The sequence below is a fragment of the Microcaecilia unicolor genome, chromosome 10, assembly GCF_901765095.1.
Source record: "Microcaecilia unicolor chromosome 10, aMicUni1.1, whole genome shotgun sequence".
Taxonomy (NCBI): Eukaryota; Metazoa; Chordata; class Amphibia; order Gymnophiona; family Siphonopidae; genus Microcaecilia; species Microcaecilia unicolor.
The window spans coordinates 60192051-60207355 of record NC_044040.1 but is presented as its reverse complement, the minus strand read 5'-3'; the positions used below and the strand labels follow the sequence as shown (position 1 = coordinate 60207355).

The 15305-nt window shown below is 41.0% G+C and overlaps 1 protein-coding gene across 1 annotated transcript in view; it reads right to left on the bottom strand.

Annotated features, from left to right (window-relative positions):
* LOC115478745 (kinesin-like protein klp-3) overlaps window positions 1-15305 on the bottom strand; it is a 94979-nt gene that overhangs the window by 19078 nt on the left and 60596 nt on the right. The window contains exon 10 of the mRNA XM_030216315.1: window positions 6608-6750. Coding sequence (XP_030072175.1) covers window positions 6608-6750 — 143 coding nt within the window. The remainder of the gene's footprint in view (window positions 1-6607; window positions 6751-15305) is intronic.

Genomic DNA, 15305 nt, shown 5'->3' with positions numbered 1-15305 from the left:
GATGCCTGTGGGGAGAGGTAGGAAGGAGGGGCTATTTTAGAAGCCTGGGAGAAGACTGGGGGGGCTTTAAAGGTAAAAGAGAGATATATGGGCCCCGGCCGATATTCTGTGCAGGAGCCTGCATAGCTAAGCGGGTCCCTGCACTGAATATTGCCGGCACCCACATAACTCCTGGCTCCACCCTAACACTGCCCCTGTACTGCCATTGACCTGCCCACTTTTTCTGGGGCCAGTCAGAGGCGCTATTCAGCACACTGCCCGCATTAGTGCCGCTAAATATCATAGGATACTAAGTAACAGAGAATAGACAAACTAGTCCACACGTATTTCACACTTAATTTGATAAGAGGGGGAGAAAAAGCCTCATAGTTTCACAAAGAAAGGAGTGTGACAATCTTAGTCAACGCTCAATGACTGGGTAACTGTCCTTTTGTGATTGGTGTAATCATAGGCAAAACCCCCTCCTCCAAATTGTGCATATGTTTGTAATAATATTTCTTCAATAATGTTTTTTTCTGTTTTTACTTTTTTTTCAATATACTTACTGTCCAAATTTAAAGGCGGTAAATGATCAACTACAAAGTGTGATCACTTAGCTTTGCATTCAGTTGGCTTCTCAGAGGTCTGAGAAGCCAAATGCTTGGTAGCAGGTGTAACTCCCAGTGTTGATCCTTTAGGGCATCAATGTTTAGTCCTCAAAACCTAAAACATGCCCAGGCCACACCCCTTGCCATTTGAACACATTTGGGTTTGATATGTTCTTCTCCTGGCATTGTAAAATGGAGACTTAGATGTTTATGCAAGACAAATGTTTAAGTGCTGGTTTATACACATCTAAAAAAATAGGGTTTATAAATTGAGAGCCACCATCTGATAAAACAATATCTTTAAGATATGACAAACTAAAACCATAAGCAGTATAAAACAGTTGTACCTGAAACAATACATAAAGGTATTATGAAACAATAAGTAATATTAACGGCATTCAAAATTCTGTTTAAGAAAAGTAGACTTGATTTATAACATGTCAAATAATTAAGTGGAAGATGAAGTTCTAGTGGTGGCTCATACCAGAGGAGGAGACCAGCACTTAAAAGCCTTGAGTGAATCTCTGTAAGATGTAATGATCTTGGAGATGGAACTAAAAGTAAAACCTTACCAGAAAAGAGACCAAGTAGGGCTCTTGTCCTTGCATATAATCTGGTCCTGCTTGCCTAAATATTTCATAATGGCCTTGAATTTGGTCCTCCATATTGCTGGCATCCCACTGAATGGTGGATAAAATAGGAGCAATAGGCTCCTGATAGTGAAGCCCAGTAACAGTACTGGCAGGAACATTCTGAGAGGCGTAGTTATCAATGTGGGCAACTGTTAAGATGTGTTATTTTACTGCTAACCCAAGTAATTAGCATCTAAATCTTATCGCATAAAGTGGGCCCTGCTGTAAAATAGCCCAAGTTAATAGTAGAATAACATGTCTTAATGGTAGCCTACATTGATAATTGCGCCCCTAAAATGAATTGGAAGGAGCATATCTGGTATGCTAGAAGTCCTAATGATGAGTTACACTCACTCACTGGAGATAAAACTACACCATAGTTCTAAACTTGTTTTGAGAGAAGATACGACTTCCTGGTTCTATCAAGCCTGCATAACCCCACATCTCACCAAAATGTCACAATCAACCATCAAACATACCAAATTGAAACACAACTAAAAATACTGGGAATTATTCTTGATAAGCATCTATCACTGGACAGTCAAATATCAGCAGTAATATCAAAATGTTTCAGAACACTATGAAAACTGAGAAGGATAAGAGACTATTTTCCTAGTCTGGATAATTCTGGATAATTGTGCAATCGATGATAACTCTCACAAATAGACTACTGCAACACGGTAGCGAAGCTAATATTCAAGAAGTCGAAATATGAAAGAGCTACTCCACTGCTTGAAATACTTCACTGGTTGCCAATCAAGGCAAGATTAATCTTCAAAGCTAGCACTCTCATTTACAAGATACTGCAGTAGTTGCAGCCTTTCTAAGGGAAAAGGAAACATCTGTATTTCCCTACTTTACAAGATACTATTTGGTATGTCTCCAGAATATATGCTAGATATGATCAAACTATCCCCAAGAAATGCAAGCCCTGAAACCTAGGCTACCTACAGTACTTCTTCACTTACCCAACTGCAGAAACATAACTTACAAAACCATCTACATGGCTGGATTTAGTTACTTGGGTTCTAAGTGCTAGAACTCAATACCAAAGTTCACAAGAAACATCACCAACTATCTTCAGTTCAGAAAAGAACTGAAAACCTACCTCTTCAAAAATTCTATAACTAAGAGGTCCTTTTCTGAAGCTGCGGTAAAAGGGGGCCAGCGGGTAAAAGACAGAGGTTTTTAAAAAAAGAAATGGATGTGCGACAAGTGAAGCACTTGCTGTGCACCCATTTTGGGTGGCAGAACTTACCGCCACCCATTGAGGTGGCAGTAAGAGCTCCCATGCTACCATGGCACTAACTGGGCAGTGCTGATTACTGCCGGATATACACCGGCGCTGGAAATGGCGCACGCCGGGAGTGGAGACTACCGCCAGGCTGCTGTGGTAGCCCGGCAGTACTTCCCTTTTAGTGAGCAGTAAGCCCGCGTTGGGCTTACCGCCGAAAAGCTTATCAATGAGCCCTACCTCACAGCACACTGCAGAGCTACCTAGACCAGGGATTCTCAACCCAGTCTTCAGGACACACCTAGCCAGTCAGGTTTTCAGAATATCCCCAATAAATATGCATGAAATAGATTTGCATGCATTACCTCCATTCTATGGAAAACTATCTCATGTATATTCATTGTACAAACCAATATATATAAAACAGAAACAAGACAAAAAATATATTTAAATATGTGTTATGTGCCCTCAACAGAGAGCCACCTACTAACCCATCATTGCACATATAGAAAAGTCTAATGAATTCAAATGTCCAATATTACTCATTGGAAATCTCAATGTCATCAAAATGTCATTGAAATATTATATTTTGTGCAGAAAATAACTAAAATCAGACAGGAACTAAATAACTCCCTAACATCAATAGATCATTTTCTTAATCTATATCATCCTTCACCACTATGCTCCTAAGCAGATAGAATCTGGTCAGCCTTTCACCCACTTACAACTGATCAAATGCACTCTTAACAAATACACTAAATCACAATGCCTATTTGATAACTGCCCTAGTTACCTTCTGAAATCATCCCCTAATTTACTAATAATCCATCTGCACTCAGACATAACTTATTTTGGGGCCTATTCCCCCTCAAAATGGCAACATTATTTTGACTCCGACACCAAAGAATACTCAAACTAGCATAAGTGTAGTCTCTAACTACAGACCAGTGGCTTCAATCCCATTATTGGTAAAGGTAATGGAGGGGTTAGTTCATTAGTTGGTTTAATAAATATCTCCAACTTCACTAGGTACATTTTGCATAGCTCACAATCCGGTTTTAGACCTTCTCACAGTACTGAAACTGTTCTCACCACCCTTCTAGCTAAATTTAGATGAGAGCTTAGCTTTGGTAATAAAATATTAATACTCCCATTTGATATGTCCAGTGCCTTTGACACTGTTGATCATAATATCCTTCTAAACATCCTTGACCATTATGGAATCTGTGGAACTGTGTTAAAACGATTCTCAGGCTTCCTAAGGTCTAGATCATACCAAGTGAAACAATCAGGTACAATGTCATCAGCATGGTCCCCTGTTTGTAGAAAGCCCCAGGGCTGTCTATTGTCCCCCATCCTATTTAACATCATGTTGATTCCATTAGGCAATTTACTGGAGAAAAATGGTCTCCCAACATTCTTTCATGCAGATGATGGTACCAGCTATATTACATTCACTAAAGAAATAAATGAAGTTACTCATACTATCAGATTAGGTATCTCTCTAATGGAATCTTGAGCATCCAATTTCAAATTAAAACTCAACATCAATAAAACTAAATTCTTAATAGTTACTAATCCTCATTACACTATAAATCTTAAATCATTTACCATCGAGAACATCACATATCCCCTTGACTCAACTCTGAAAATCTTAGGAGTCAAAACTGACCAATTCCTCACTCTAGATAACCAAATTTCCAAAGTGCGCTCAAGTGTCTTCAATTCATTACGGGCTTGAGACCATTCTTCACAAAATCAGTCTTCCATACCCTAGTTCAATCCCTAGTCCTAACAAAATTTGATTACTGCAACTCTATTTATGCGGGACTTAAAAGTATCTCCTCAAAAACTACAAACCACTCAAAACACTGCTGCATGTCTCATATTCAGACTACCATGCTTTGCCAAAACAACCCTCCTTCTGTATGATTTGTATTGGCTGCCAATAAAAGATAGAATATCATTCAAGCTATGTACCTTCATTCATAAAATTTTGTATGGTTCGGCCCCAATATACATGAACAACCTCACTGAATTACCCTCACGTAGTCCCTCTAAATCATCTAGAGAATATCTTATTCTACATTTCCTGAATTGTAAGACAGTAACTTATACAACAATCCATACTGCTAACTATCAAGGCACTAAAATTTAGAACTCCTTACCTAAACCCATCAAATGCACCGATGATTATTTGTTATTCTGAAGTCTATTGAAAACTCACTTCTTCAGTCTAGCCTTTAAGGAAATAAGCACTCTTCTCAAATAAACTGATGGCATTCATTTTTTACCTCAGCCCACCTCCCACTATTCCTCTCTATCCCAGCTAATCCTAGCCCTTTTCCCTCCATATTTCAATTATCTAGCTTAAATCACTAAGGGGGTCTTTTATTAAAGCTTAGCTCGAGTTTTCTGCAGCAGGGCCCATTTTATTCCTATGGGCCCTGCTGCAGATAACTCGAGCTAAGCTTTAGTAAAAGACCCCCCCTAAGTATTTAATTACCTCAGCTCCTAACTCAAGTTTTACTGGACTAACATTATATGATATATTTTACTTTCTGTTACTATATTCTGAACATGTTCATGCTTTTCTAATTGTTATGTAAGCCACACTGAACCTGAGTTCTACTCGGGCTAATGTGGGATATAAATATAATAAATAAAATAAAATAAATAAAACAATATAATGATGAACCAAAATTTATCTTGTGATGTCATATAGATGTCCATATTCTACATATGTGCTGCAATCGTGCATCAAAAAATGTTTGGCAGTAGATGAACTTCATCGGGAGGAGGAAGGGAGAGAATCCTAGTTACTGTGCAATCAGGGCATCTACAGGGCAATTTCATAAAGAGGTGCCTTTATTTAGGTGCCTATTCTATAAAGAAAAATCGGCATTTTCTTTCCATTATAGAATACTAGCATAACTAGGTATATGTGTACACATGATTTTAAGCACAAGCACTTACGTCAGCCATAGAGCTGGTGTAAATGCTCGCACCTAGAATAGGGAGATACTCACTTAACATAGTATTCTATAAGAAATGCATGCAAATATGTGCCCTTGTCACGCTGTGCCCACACTCTTTCCCCTGAATGACCACCTTTAAAATACATGCTATGGAAGATAAGGGCATACTTACAGAATAGTAAGTGTTCACATATGTGTGCAAATAACTAGAATATTGGCATTAATATAAACACATGCCACCTACATCTAAGTCACTCCTTACAGAATTGCCTTCCTAGTGGCTAAATGTAGGGTCTATTGTTGCAGGTTTCCAGGGAAAGTTCTAGAACATGGCCCCTGACTGATGATTGTCACCACAAAAAATGGGTTAGGTGAGGTAAAAGGAGATATAAAATAGAAGAAAAAAATGTCTAGGTAGTTGGCAAATGAAATCACAGCACCAGATCCCAATGTTGGTTTTGATTGAGCTGGGACTCAAAAGGAGCAGGAGGAAACTAACAGCACCCTTTTTGAATTAAAAAAAATACCAAAAAAACTTTTATTACTCAAGCACTAAACCTAAATGTAGAGATATCTGTCTTGCATTGATTCTCAACCCAGTCCTCGGGGCACACCCACGGTGATTATGAATAAGGTAAATTTGTATACAGTGGCAGCAGTGCATGCAAATTTATCTCATGAACAGTCATTGTGGCTATCCTGAAAATGAGACTGACTGGGTGTATCCAGGGTGCAGGGTTAAGGAGGAGTGGCCTAGTGGTTAGGGTAGTGGACTTTGGTCCTGAGGAACTGAGTTCAATTCCCACTTCAGGCACAGGCAGCTCCTTGTGACTCTGGGCAAGTCACTTAACCCTCCCTTGTCCCATGTAAGCCGCATTGAGCCTGCCATGAGTGGGAAAGCGCGGGGTACAAATGTGACAAAAAAAAAAAAACAATGCTTTACTGTGCTGTCACTGCCTACAGGAGGGAATGTATTCTTAATAGGAACAGGGAGTACAGTACTTTGCATTTTTTGCTTCACATCTACTACTACTACTACTATTTAGCATTTCTATAGCGCTACAAAGCATACGCAGCGCTGTCATATGTTCTCAAAAGAATTTAATTTTTGCCTAATTAGACATCCAGCAAATGCATTCTCTAGATGACAGATAATTTATCCTTAACCATGCTCACCTTATATTCACTCCAGGTTTGTCCTCCGTGCCCATCATTGTATATGTCTTTCCAGAACCAGTTTGTCCGTAGGCCAAAATACAAATGTTATAGCCATCAACACAGGATTTGATAATTGGAAGAGTCCCATCAAACACATCTTCCTGCCAAATTTATAATTGGGAGGAAACTCATCAGCAGTTTGTCCAAATGGAACTTTCCATTCATAGGAGTCAATACAGGAGAGGCTGTTTAGATCCACAAGCGGCAAAGTGCAACAGAAATGCAGATTACAAGGATAGAATTTCTTTATTTCACAAGGATTTTATTTGAAATTGCCCAAAGAGGCCATATTTTCCCCTCTGTTGTTTTGTCCCCTGATGCAGCCTCAAGCCAGGTGAAGCATGGCCACACTGGCCAAGTTCAAATAAAATCTTTGTGATATAAAGAAATTCTATTGTAACTTTTCATCATAGGCAGTTTTGAAATTCGGATCTTTCTGTATTAGTGGAAACTGTGATTTGTTTCTGATCTTTGGTCTATTTTTCTCCCTCCTTAGCTTGCTCTTCATTCGGCAGACATGTAACAGTACAGCTGGAATAGGCCACTCACCTACTAATGTTGGCTTTCAGCATGAAGGAATTGTCTAAACCGCACATAATTGTCCTTCCATGCTCATTTTGTTCATTATGAATTAAAGAGGCTATAAACAAGAAATATTTTTTAAATTCTTCTTTTTAAATCATTTAATTTTTATTGAAATAAAAGAAATCCCTCGATTGTGTGGTGACTCTACAAGAAATGAAAGATCTCAGAAAACCATGCTTCAAGATTACAAACAGTTCAGCACATCTCCAATCTAATACAAACCAACTAAGCCAATATGTTTTCAAACATACAATCTATAACAAAGATTTTTAAGTCCCCAACTTTCCCATTCTCTCCCTTCCCTTTCCTCCCATCCTCCCTTGATCAAACCAGTTTACATAAAAGGAAATCATCATATAAAGATATAGCGGAATTAGAAAAGGTTCAAAGAAGAGCAACCAAAATGATAAAGGGGATGGAACTCTCTCATATGATGAAAGGCTAAAGATAATAGAGCTCTTCAACTTGGAAAAGAGACAGCTGAGGGGAGATATGACTGAGATCTGCAAAATCCTGAGTGGTGTAGAACGAGTAGAAGTGATTCAATTTTTCGCTCTTTCAAAAAGTACAAAGACTAGGGGACACTCAATGAAGTTACATAGAAATACTTTTAAAACAAATAGGAAGAAATACTTTTTCACTCAATGAATAGTTAAGCTCTGGAACTCTTTGCAGGAGGATGTAGTAACAGCAGTTAGTGTATCTGGGTTAAAAAAGGTTTGGACAAGTTCCTGGAAGAAAAGTCCATAGTCTGTTATTGAGATGGACATGGGGGAAGCCACTGCTTGCCCCGGGATTGGTAACATGGAATGTTGCTACTATTTGGGTTTCTGCAAGGTACTTGTGACCTGGATTGGCCACTGTTGGAAACAGGATACTGGGCTAGATGGACCATTGGTCTGACCCAGTATGGCTATTCTTATGTTCTTATCATTTTTGTCCTCATCCCTATAAGTACAACTCCTCCCACCACCAAAATGAGGAACATGATGTGTACAAGATGTAACTTGTATTTCAGTCTTGTTCGGTCAAGTTTATATTACTGACTTAATTATTATGTATTAGATTAGATATTCTTATTATGCCTGTGTTTGTTGTACTCCACCTTGAAAACTATGGATACAGCAGAATATAAATTTTTAAATAAATAACTTCCCCAAACTAAATTCTTAATTCTATGCTAATAATCTGTTAACTGATCTCCCTCCACTTACCTCCCCCTCTACTTGCCTTAATCCATTTCCATTAAATTTCCAGCCCTAAATTTGTCCACCTTCCTCTGCAACAACCACATAAGTTTATCATATTGCATCATCTCCCTCCATTTTTGCATCACCATAGCCCCGCAATTGTGAGCTGCGCTATCAGTAGATTGTGCAACAATTCCCGCTTCCTAAGGCCCTTCATCTCTATGGCCTCCATCCCTCCCCCCCCCCCCCCCCCCACCCCAGTAAACTTAATTTTGAATCTGGTTATGTATCCCAACATATCTATCTGAACCCAAACTTACCACAAAACCCTTACAGCCCCATGGCATATGATCAAAGGATCTGGCAATCCCACAGCCCCATCCACATTTGTCATGTCTAGACTGCCCCATTTTGACGACCCCTACTCGACTGACTGTACATTTGTCCTTTAAATTGTAAGCTTTCTGAGCAGGGACTGTCCTTCTATGTTAAATTGTACAGTGCTGCGTAACCCTAGTAGCGCTTTAGAAATGTTAAATAGTAGTAGTAGTAGTCATTGTCCCACTTCTCCATTCTTTGAAGTTGCTTCAGGCTAGTGTACAATCTATTTACTATCTTAAACATAGTAGATGACGGCAGAAAAAGACCTGCACGGTCCATCCAGTCTGCCCAAGAAGATAAATTCATATGTGCTACTTTTTTTATTTGTACTGTCCTCTTCAGTGCACAGACCGTATAAGTCTGGCCAGCCCTATCCCCGCCTCCCAACCACCAGCTCTGGCACAGACCCTATAAGTCTGCCCAGCACTATCCCTGCCTCCCAACTACCAGTCTCGCCTCCCAACCACCAGCTCTGGCACAGACCGTATAAGTCTGCCCAGCACTATCCCCGCCGCCCAACCACCAGCCCCAGCACAGACCGTATAAGTCTGCCCAGCACTAGTCCCGCCACCCAACCACCAGCCCTAGCACAGACCGTATAAGTCTGCCCAGCACTAGCCCCGCCTCCCAACCACCAGCTCTGCCACCCATTCTAGGCTAAGCTCCTGAGGATCCCTTCCTTCTGCACAGTATTCCTTTATGTTTATCCCACGCATTTTCATCTCCACCACCTCCCGCGGGAGGGCATTCCAAGCATCCACCACCCTCTCCGTGAAAAAATAATTCCTGACATTCTTCTTGAGTCTGGCCCCCTTCAATCTCATTTCATGCCCTCTCGTTCTACCGCCGTCCCATCTCCGGAAAGGTTTGTTTGTGGATTATACCTTATTAATATCTTATACTGCAACTGTTTATATGACATTGCCCATGAGCATTTATGAATAAACCAGTATACCCACTTCCACTCCTTAGGGTCAGGAGTTATACCAATATCTTGAAGTTTTGAACCTTTTGTAAGAAAGTACCTCGGGTGAAAATAGGCAAAGAATGGGACAGTACCCTTCACCATTCACTCTAGACCCCATTTGGTAATTGCCATCCCAGAGAATGGATAGTAATCTTGCAGTATGCTCCTTGAGAATATACTCCCCATCAATCCACCTTTTTCCTCACTTCCTTCCACACCTGTATCGGCAGCACCAGAAAGGGATGATCATCCATCAACCCATCCTCAGAATTCCCCTGCACCTCTCCATGCTCCACCTCATAAATAGAGAAGAGTTTTAAAATCTCCCTCACAATACCACCTATTGAATCTCATAATTGTTAGCATAGTGATATTTAAGTCCCTTTAAGACCACTGCCTTGTAATATACCCTTAGAATAGGAAGTTCCTGCCTCCCTGTGTTTCACCAATCTGTCCTGACTAATCCTAGCCCTCCTGCCCTTCCAAACAGGTTTCTGGAGATTTTTCTGCCACCATTACAAGTAATGGACTGGAATAGGAATGAGGAGTTTGGTAAACAGAAAATTCAATATGGGAAGTATGATCATCTTATATTGAGCTATTCAGTCCCACCAGCTTGATGCAAGGTTGTCCACACATGTATGTAGGTAGTTCAAGTTAAACAGATTCCCTATGTCTGATACTTTCACCCCTAGGTATCTAACCACCCCCCCCCCCCCCCCCCATTACACATTTAAAAGGAAATTCCTTTCATCCAGTCTTGGCACATTAACCCAGCTCCTGTGGCCTTTGTCTTCCCCAGATTTAATATATATCCTGAATATTTTGAATATTCCATCAATTCTTGTAAAAAAATGAAAGTAATTAACTGGCTCCTGCATCACGATTAATATGTTATCTGCATACATCATTATCTTATGATTATGCATCCACATAATAATGGGCCTTATGCTAATATTCAGTCTTATATGGGGCTGCCAATGCCCAGAGCAAACAACATTGGGGACAAAGGGCAGCCCTGTAGTGTATCCCTTTACAACTTGAATTCCTCTAATCTGATGTTATTAACAACAATCCTTGAACTGGGACATAAGTACAGAGCTTTCACCCATGAAGCTGTCCCCCATCCCTAAGACATTCAACAAGTTGTACAGAAAAGACCATTCAACCCTGTTGGAGGCCTTTTCAGCATCAGAGCCACCTCTTGTTTCCTCTTCACCCATTACAAGAGACATTGAGGGGCATTTTCAATATGACATCTAAGTCCGACTTTGGACGTTTTGCAAAAAATGTTCAAAATCTGAATAGCAAAGAAGGTCATTTTCAAAAAAAGAAAAACATCTATCTTTTGTTTTGGAAAATAGAAGGGAGCAATGGTGAGATGTGTACCTGGGATCAATCTTTACTGTTTCTCCTCATCCTTCCCCTTCTGAACTAAATCCACCTGCATTGCGACCAGTGCGTGATCAGAGATGCTGACTGGGTGAATAACCACACCTTTCACTCGATTTACTACCTTACTTTTTACTAAAATGCAATCTAACCTAGAGTATGTATTTAATGCTAGGAAATACAGGCAAATTCCCTCCCCTTTGGATTCTGATCCCTCCAAATGTCCAACAGATCAAACGCTTCCAAGGCATCCCTTAGATCTCTCCCTTCCCTCTTCCATCCTTTCCCTAAAAGATCTGACTTATGCAGTTCTCCCAAAACACTTCATATCCCTTCCAACTAATTTAAACCCCCTAGCCACCTGCAAGAAGGCCTCAAACCACTTATAAAAAAAAAAAATCTCTTTTCATCCCATTAGCGGATATACTGAGAAAAATTATTTTGTGTGCATCTATTCTCCCCATGACCCAGACCACCCTTCCCTAAATATGTTTCCCTTCATCATATTTCATGAACTGAAGACCCTTACACATCAAAATAGCAAACCCTTTCTTTTTGGAAGAGAAGGCCGAATAAATAACTTTCCCCCAGCATCCCCTTTTCAGTTTCTCGTATTCACCCCCCAGCAAGTTAGGTCTCTTGAAGCAGCACATCATCTACTTTATGATCTTTTAAATAGTTCAACACTCTTTTCTGCTTGATGGTACTGTGGTACAGTTGAAACCACCTATATTAAGAGTAGCTATTTTAAGAGCTATTGTCAATTCCTACACTGCTCAACTCCTTGCTCAAGAGCCTGGAGCAATCCCATACCACTCCCACTCTTCCTCCATCCCACTCACTACCCCCCTCCCCCACAACCCACTCCAAACAACCTCACCCCACCTCCTCCCTCTATCCACCAGCACTGTCCATGACATCTCCCCCCATCTGTTGCCCAGTTATAAAAAAAAAAACCTACTCATCCCACCACTACCCATTATCTTTCTCGTAATTTTTTCACCCCAGTCATGGCTTCCAAATCCCTTGTACCTAACCACCACATTTATTTATTGTTCACTTATATCCCACATTTTCCCACTCATGAAGGCACAATGTTGCTTACAAACATTAAATAAAATACAGAATAGGAAAACTTAGAAGAATATACAAGGAGTATGCAGGGGGAGAAGCATCTAACAGGGTGAACTAGCAGGGTATGAGCCAGGGAGGGTGCATCAAGCAGCGGTGTAAAGTGAGGAGTAGGTCTTGGCATATATCCTGCACTCATACAACCTTCACATTTCCCCCCCCCCCCCCTCCCTCCCCAAGCACCACTAATACAATTCCATACCCAAACTGGTTGCCCGGAAAACTCCCCTCACCACACACAGATAAGATCAATATGGTCCACAGTCAAGATTCAGTGTTGGCCTCCTCTAGGTTCTGATCCATCCACCATTGCTGTTGCTTGTGAAATTTGCAACCCCTCTCCAGGCTCAAATAGCTCATTAAGCACTGCTTTCTCTTCTGCATCTGGAGAATTCAACTGCAAACTAGCAACCCTCACTTCTGCTCTCTTCTCCTGCCTTCCATGTCTTTCCTCCACAGCCTTGTTGGTTCTGCAGTGTAGTCACAAATTTTGCCATCAACTCTGAAATGTTAAAAAAGTTCATAACTTCATCTTCCACCACCATAAACCAATATGGATACCAGATCCCAGTTCTGTAACCTAGTTTCTGCATCATGTCTTTTAAGAGGCGCAGCTCCTTCCTTTTTCAAACTGTCTGTAAGGCCAAGATCAGGAAACAGCCATACCTTAAGCTCTTTGTACTCTACAGTTGACTGGAACTTTGAGGCCTGTAAGACGTGCTCCACCTCTTTGCACCTCAACAGTTTCATTATTAAAGCATATGGCTTTGCCCAGAGCTGTCTGTGTGCTCTTTTCACCTCATAAACTGGAAAGACGATAGAACCCAGGAAACACTCCTTTACATATTTCCTGGTATTAGCCCCTTCTGCACCTTTTGTAAAACCAAACCAGGAGCGGAGTGACAGTGACCTGGCCCCCTGGGCAGATGGGGACATTGGGCCCCCTGGGCTGCTGCCACCCCCAGGCCCTCACCGCCACTGCCCCCACCTTTGTTTCCAGGACTCCCCTGCACACTACAACCCCCAAGCCTACCTTGAAGAGCCCTGGTAGTCTAGTGGCCTTTCCGGGAGCAGGAAAGAACCCCTCTTTTTCCTGCCCACTGCTGCTTCTTCTTAATGGCTGCTGAGACTTCCTGCGGCAGTCTCATAGGTTTCAGCAGTCTCACAAGACTGCCGCAGGAAGTCTCAGCAGCCATTCTGAATATGTGGCAATGCCTGACAGAGCAGCGACAAATGGGCAGGAAAGAATGGGGTTTTTTCCTGCCCCCAAAGAGGCCTCTAGACCACCAGGACCCTTCAAAGTAGGCCCAGAGAGGGCCCACTGAGGCTTAGGGGGATGTAGAGTACAGGGGGGGGGGGGGAGAGCCTCTGGGCCCTCGGGCACTGCCCAGTTGCCTATATTGTCAGTATGCCCCTGCCCCAAACAGTCTAAAACTGGACCTTCAGCTCTGGTTCTCCTGTTCTTCAACTTTGTCTTTATGCACCCACACTTGTCCCTGCAGTGCCTGAACAGAGGAACTTCTAGGACTTGCACAACAAGATCCTCTGAAGGAAAAGATAGCATCATAAACACTGCAGTGAGCACTAGAACATCAATACAGCTACTGGAACACTAAACAAGCCAGACTAGTACAGATTGATCCTACAACAACATTCATTGCCAACGGAATACCTGGTCTCTTTCACAATTGCAGAACACAGACAGGCCCTCAATAAGAGGTCCTTTTACAAAGACATGTTAAGCGCATGATTTTCCCGTGCGCTCAGGCTACCTCTTAGCACATCTGCATAAATGCCAAAATTCTATTTACGGCATTAATGGCCAGGTGCTAAGTTCCAAATTAGCGCCTGGCCATTTACTGTGTGAGTCCTTACTGCCTCCTACTTACTTGATGGTAAGGGCTCACACGCTAACCCCGCAGTAATCAGGCAGCGTGCAGCAATGTGGACGCACTGCCAATTACAGCCGGAACGCTATCTTTGGAATTACCACCAGACTCCTGCACTCCCCAGCGATAGGGCTGATTTGGCACGTGCTACCCATATGGTAGCCCTTCTGTGCCTTTGTAAAAGGGCCCCTAATTATTGAATAAGTAACCAAAAACTAAAAATAGAAATATGTAGACAGTAATTAAACTGAACCCTATAATACGCCAAATACTGCATACAGTACAAGACCAGAGAAACAGAAACAATGATGCGATGCAAAATATGATGCAGATATAAATTTCAAAAATTAACATATTCCAACCACTACATTAAAAATTAAATAAACCAAAAATAGAAAATAATGTGGTTCTTTTTATTGGACTGACAACATATTATTTGACTAGCTTTCAAAGGCCAAAACTACCTTCCTTAGGTCAGGACAGTGTACCATAACAGCAGTATACTGTCCCAAACTAAAGGTGGTTTTGGCCGCTAAAAGCTAAAAACAAAAACTTTATCAAAGAATGCATTTATTCCAATAAAAAGGTATCACCGCTTTTCCATTTTTTCTTTTCTTATTTATTAACCTTTAAATTGGACTAACACTGCAACCACATTATTTCACCCTAAATTAAAAATACAATTCTCTTTACTACTTATCTAACCATTTAATTTTTCTATGTTTGTCCCAATCTCTGGGTACTGCTTTCCCTATCTTCTTTCAACTGTATTTCAATGGATCCCCTGTCCATTTGTCATTTTCTCTCTCCTTCTGTCTTCTTCACCCCTATACTACATCCAGCTCCAACACTATTACTTTCAGCTTTCTTCCATTTTTTTCTGCCTATCCATTCAGGTTTCATTCATTCTTATTACAATTCTTCTGTCTCCCCTCTTTTTACAGTGTCCACCTACAACTTTCCAACTCAATAATACATGCTTATAATATGTATACTACTTTAATTGTAACCACAAAAAGGTAGTATATCAAATCCCATCCCCTGTCTCTCTCTGCTATCCAGTATCTCTTCTCAGTCATTCTCCTTGCCACCCAACATTGTCCCTTTCTTTCTGTCTCTGA